Source organism: Nymphalis io, chromosome 12 (genome assembly GCF_905147045.1).
Source record: "Nymphalis io chromosome 12, ilAglIoxx1.1, whole genome shotgun sequence".
Classification (NCBI taxonomy): Eukaryota; Metazoa; Arthropoda; class Insecta; order Lepidoptera; family Nymphalidae; genus Nymphalis; species Nymphalis io.
The window spans coordinates 3,648,031-3,654,030 of record NC_065899.1 but is presented as its reverse complement, the minus strand read 5'-3'; the positions used below and the strand labels follow the sequence as shown (position 1 = coordinate 3,654,030).

The following is a 6,000-nucleotide window of genomic DNA, read 5'->3' as shown; positions in this document are numbered from 1 at the left end:
TGTTTTATGAATTGGTTTTCGTATTGTAGTTACATCAGCACACAAAAAGTATTTTATATACAAGCTTATAAATAAACCTACTATGTAAAAGAAACCCATATGTAAAATTACATGATGCCCAGTAGTTTGGGCCGTTTTTATTACAGTCATTCAGTCAGTAATTTAAATATATATATATATAGTTAAAAATTTACATTTTAATTGTTTTAAAATTGAAATTAAACAAGCACTTGAATGTAAATGTCAATAGTATGAATATTTTTTTTATTTTGTAATAAATATTGATGATTTTATAAATCCTAAAGCAAATACAAAAACGCGATTTTGTATCAAGTAAAATCCTTAAAGGTTGATTTTAAATAGTATTGTATTTAATTTGTGTATAGGTGTTTTATGTAGCATTTTTATAGTATGTGCTTGCCCAGTAGTGTGCCATTAAAACTATCAGTTTTTTTGAAACCTCTTTTTTGAGAGAAGAAAAAGGCGTGAAAGTCCACTATGCTGTCAAATACGTGTGTATATTATATGGTCAAATAACAGTAAATAATTATGATAAATTGTTTACAAAATAATTTATAATGGATAGAAAAACAAAATGTTAGTTCCTTAGCTTCACATTAAAATTAAAAGATTTACTACCTATTATTAAACTAATCTATAGATTAAAAGACTTTTTTTTTATGTAAGAGGCGGTAATGGGGTTAAACTGATAGAAAGTGACTAACACCGCCCATTTAAATTTGAAACACTGGAGAGCTTGTAGCTTCTATGTACTGAAGGTTTTAAAATCATATCGGTTCAAAGTAACTGATCGTTAACGTCCTAATGCCAAGATTTCTGCCTCTTTCCTCTTATGGGAGAAGATTCAAAGCAATTCCAGCTGAATGCTACATGCATGATTTAGTAGATATTAACTTAATTGACCTTTAAAAATAAAATGTAATAATTTTGTAAATAAAATAATAATATTGTTCATTAATTCTTGGAGTAATATATGAGTCAAAAAAAGAATATCAGGCAAAATTACAGTTATAGCACGTTATAGTTAACAATTCGTTTCAGTTTTTTTTAAATTATTTTCTTCAAAATATTAGTTATCAACATTTACTCAATTTAATAATTTTAATTATTTCAATTTTACTGCACCAAAATGAAAAAAAAATATATATATAAAATGTGTACGGAATCCACCAAAATATATTTAAAACAATGAAAAATATAAGATTTGAAATTACTTGATAAATAGTAAAAGATATATAAAAGGCAAACGGGAATTGCAAATGTACACTTTACAATTTGGAAATCATGGCAGTCAGGGGTTGTTTGTTATATGTCGCATTTGTTGGACTCCAAGTTTCAAGTACCTTGGCAGCAGGTAAGTTGGTCCGAGAAACTAGCTATTAATAATGACCCTTGGAATAAAAAAATCTATATACCGTTATATATTCTAAATAAAAATTAAACTTAAATAGTTAAAGCATCGAGTGTTATAATAAATTCACTATATGTCTAATAAATTTATAGTTACAATATTTGTGTACAATAATCATATAAAAAATATCGATGAATTGTTTTAGGTAGAGTGCCTTTGACTTGTTTCCTTCAGAACCAAAATTTCTTTAACATATTTAATAGAAGAGCTGAACTTACTTCTAATGGGACTTCAACAAATCCTTCACAATTTGATACTATGCGCGTAAAAGGGATTGATTTGAACAAGGATGGATTTGGTTTAAAGACAACAAACCTAGAATATAGCGGCCTAAATAATGCAGTTTTAGATGACTTTGGGTAAGTCAAATTTATATATTGATCAATATATTATTTTCTATTGATTTACATAGTGTAAATTTTTTTTTTTTTATATTCGCCGGGAGGGCAAATGACTCTACTCCACCTGATGGTAAGTGGTAGTAGAGTCCAAACGCGACGACGGCCAGTACAGACGGGAAAAACGTTCTGCACTAGCCGCCTTCGCCTTGCCGGCCCGCATGATGCCTCTTCACGCGTCGTTTGAAGGAACCCGGGTTGTAAGAGGAGGGGAACACGTGAGCTGGTAAGGAATTCCATTTTTTGGAAGTGCGACAAAGAAAGGAGTTGCCAAATTTCTTTGTTCGCGATGGAATTGATGTCACAGTTAGGCGGTGACATCGAGAACCAGCTCGCGTGGACTTAAGAAGGAAGGGGGAAGCAGGAATTAGAGAGAATAATTCCTCAGAGCACTCGCCGTGATACAGTCGATAGAAAGCGCTCAGTGCTGCTATCTCACGACGCAATTGTAAAGGTTCAAGGGTGTTTGTGACCTTTACGTCGCCAATAATGCGTACGGCACGTCGCTGCAACCGGTCCAAGGCCTCAAGTAGGTACTTAGCGGAGCCATCCCAAAGGTGCGAGCAATATTCCACGCAAGACCGTACCTGTGTTTTGTACAGCAAGCACAGTTGTTGTGGCGTGAAAAAGCGCCGCACCTTGTTCAGAACTCCGAGTTTCCGTGAAGCTGTTTTTATAACAGCCTCGATGTAATCCCTTGGACTAAGGTCGCAGCGAACGTCAATCCCCAGCATGGCGATTTTGCTTTGCATCACCAGCAGAGTACCACAGAGGGAGGGAAGAGGGGAAAATGTTGACTTTTTCGCCGTGAGAGCGCATACCTGTGTTTTCTTGGCATTAAACTCAACAAGATTATCAGAGCCCCATTTGGCGATGAGCTCTAACGTCCTATCGAGTTCAATGACAAGATTCTTCCGTCTCTCCTCAATTTCCGCTCGCCCAGCCACTGCACGTCCGTGGTATCCACCATGCACTGTACTATCGTCTGCATAGCAATGTATGTTCCCAAGAGAGAGCATATCATTGATGTGCAAAAGAAAGAGTGTGGGAGATAGCACAGATCCCTGGGGGACCCCAGCATTCACTACATAGAATTGTGAAGCGCAACCATCAACTAAAACAAGAAGGCTACGCTTGTGTAGGAAGCTGGCAATCCAGGTGCATACCTGAGCAGGCAGACCATATGCCGGCAGCTTGGAGAGAAGACTTCTGTGCCAGACCCTGTCGAAAGCCTTGGAGATATCGAGGCTGACAGCCAACGATTCTCCATGCTTGTCGATAGCTTCACCCCAGAGGTGCGTTACGTACGCTAGAAGATCACCTGTGGACCGTTTTGGTCGAAACCCGTATTGACGATCATTAATTAAAGAGTGATCTTCTAGGTAATGGATCAGTTGGTTGTTTAAAATCCGTTCCATCACCTTACAAAGTACTGAGGTGATAGCTATTGGCCGATAATTTGCCGGGTCAGACCGATCCCCTTTTTTGGGAACCGCTTGCACATTAGCTCTTCTCCAAGCCTCCGGCACACTTCCCGAAGAGAGAGAAAGTTGGAACAGGCGCGTTAACACAGGAGACAGCTCCGCTGCGCACTTCTTCAGCACTATGGCTGGTAATCCATCGGGAACGCTAGCTTTCCGTACATCAAGTGATTGCAGCTCCGCACGCACATCACGTTGCCTGATTTTGATGTCAGGCATCGTATGGCCACATGCAGGTATTGTAGGTGGCAGTGCACTACAATCATCGATGACGGAATTGTCGGCAAAGAGTTTAGCCAGGAGATCAGCTTGCTCTTGCGGACTGTGAGCTAGCGATCAAAAATACAACAAAGTTAAATGTATACGAATTAGAATGAAAATAGATTGTCAGTGAGGATTGCTTATAGCATTGATATTTATCTAGATTGAAGATATTGGTCTAAGAATCTTTTAATATTATATTAGTCCAATAAAGGTAGGGGTTCTTGCTAGTTTCGCTTTGGTTGCATGAACATATAAGCCATCTACTATAACACATCAATATTGTTTTTTTGGAATACTGAGCTCATCATAATGACTTATAGCTAAAATTTGTGTAAGCACCTACTAGAATAGATGAATGAATAGAAATTCATGGAGGATTTCAGTGACGTCGAATTATTTTTTAGATTTAATTTCAACTCTAATATAACACACATAACCTTCCATACGGATATGGTGGTCACGTGTCAATACACGACAGATGGATTATTATTTTCACAACCTGTTAGCGGTTCAGGTTCCTGTATTGTGCATTATGGTAAGTTTTCCAAATACATTAATTTAGTATTGAAATAAATTGCACTTTACAACGATACAAAAATACAGAATTATCTAATGGCTTAGAAAGAGTGCCGAATTATTGTAATCGTGTTAAAATCGACTTCCTAAATATTTTACATTTTGACGTAGTTAGTAACAAAACAAGTTTAGAAGCATTTAATGACGTACATTGCAAAATTCCAAGTGGAAAACTTAACTTTCAAAATACACACTTGTAAAACTTAGTCCTGAATGAGTTTTTAATGGGATATTAATAATTTACTTGAATTTACCACACAGGGTAAATGTCAAAAGACCTGCGTGTATCTAAAAAAATTCTGTCACATGTGCACTGCTAACTAACAATGGAGTATAAGGACACTATTATATATATTCAACATTTTATATTTTACATTGAAGTAGTGCCTACACTTCTTATTAATATTAACATTTCAGATACTATTCAATTCGGTATGATCATGCCGTTTAATGTTCAGGAAGAGTACGGTCAACAGTTTATAAATCTTAGGAGCTACCGTTACTTTTACGACGTAAGAGATGGTGCTAACTTTACTTTAACCAATCTTAACTTCGGAGATAAAGAATCAAGTGAGTTGATGATATATAATATTTTCTATTTATCTTATAATAACTATATTTAACTTATGAAAAGACTGCAAACCCATCTGTATGGGAACCTCCCGCTTATCTCTTAACCTATCGAAAAACATTAATTCTTCGTATTGGTGTGTTCCAATTTGAAAGTGAGCCAGTGTGAGTCCCAAGTCACAAGGTATATAAGATCACACATCAGAGTTTTCATAGCTAGCTTTACTATACAGTCTACGGCCTAAGTGACTCCTTTCCATCTCGTGACACATTATTTTTGTGTAGTTATGACTAATTCAAAATAGATAATTTGCTTTTTTTATGTGCGACTGTAAACCCCTATTCTGATAAATTGTGGTGATTGCAAGAAATAAGCTGCATTATTTTCTTTTTAGGTGACAGAATCCATCATCTCATGAACTCCAATTGGAAATTTATCACAGAACAATATTCACCGATTTTTATAGACGCAGCAGCTGAATATATGTTTGAAATGTTTAGAAGCAATATGCGTGACATGCCTTTAAAGGGCCAAATTAGTTGCTAGTTTTTAATATTAATTAATATTTCAAGAAATAATTTTAAAAGCTTGAGCATGTTGTTGTTGCAATTTAAATTAATTCTTTATTATTTGGTATTTAGCGTGCAATTATCAATATAAATCATATTTATTTTAATGGTTTTAAAAACACGTTTTTATAAATTATGGTCAAATGTTAAATTGCTTCTATTGCTTCTATCAATTTCCGTTTTCTCGCTTAAATTAAGACAACTTAACATACAACAGAAAAGGTACTTTAAATATCCTAAAAAAATAAAAACTTAAAAAATTTTAGCTTTAAAAAAGTTTCAATGCAAGACACTGAAGAAAAATCAATATTTATAGTAAAATTTACATTATAGTATTTATAATACGTAGTTTTTTCTCTTTCTTATGACCATAGTATTTAATATTGCAAACAGCTATATTAAAAATTCACTTATTTTTGACTTGAAATAAAATAATATTAATAATCCCTCCTTTCATTTCCCTAAGAATTATAATTCCCTAAATTATTAACAATCATGAACGTTTACAAAATAAATATTTACTTATATTGATAGCAGTTTTCTTTGCGGTATGGTTTTATGCAAGCCCGTCTGGGTAGGTGCCACGCACTCATCAGATATACTACCGCATATATAGGATGAGTGAGCCTACAGGTTCTGTGTGGCGAAGTGTAACTACAGGCATAAGGGACATAGCATGTTAGTTCCCAAGGTTGGTGGCGCATTGGCT

The 6,000-nt window shown here is 35.0% G+C and overlaps 1 protein-coding gene across 1 annotated transcript in view; it reads left to right on the top strand.

The window, feature by feature from the left end:
* The first annotated feature begins 1,217 nt into the window (after window positions 1–1,217).
* Window positions 1,218–6,000, top strand: part of LOC126772546 (uncharacterized) — a 34,613-nt gene continuing 29,830 nt past the window's right edge. Inside the window, exon 1 of the mRNA XM_050492946.1 lies at window positions 1,218–1,375. Within this exon, the coding sequence (XP_050348903.1) occupies window positions 1,306–1,375 (70 nt within the window). The 5' untranslated portion in view covers window positions 1,218–1,305. The remainder of the gene's footprint in view (window positions 1,376–6,000) is intronic.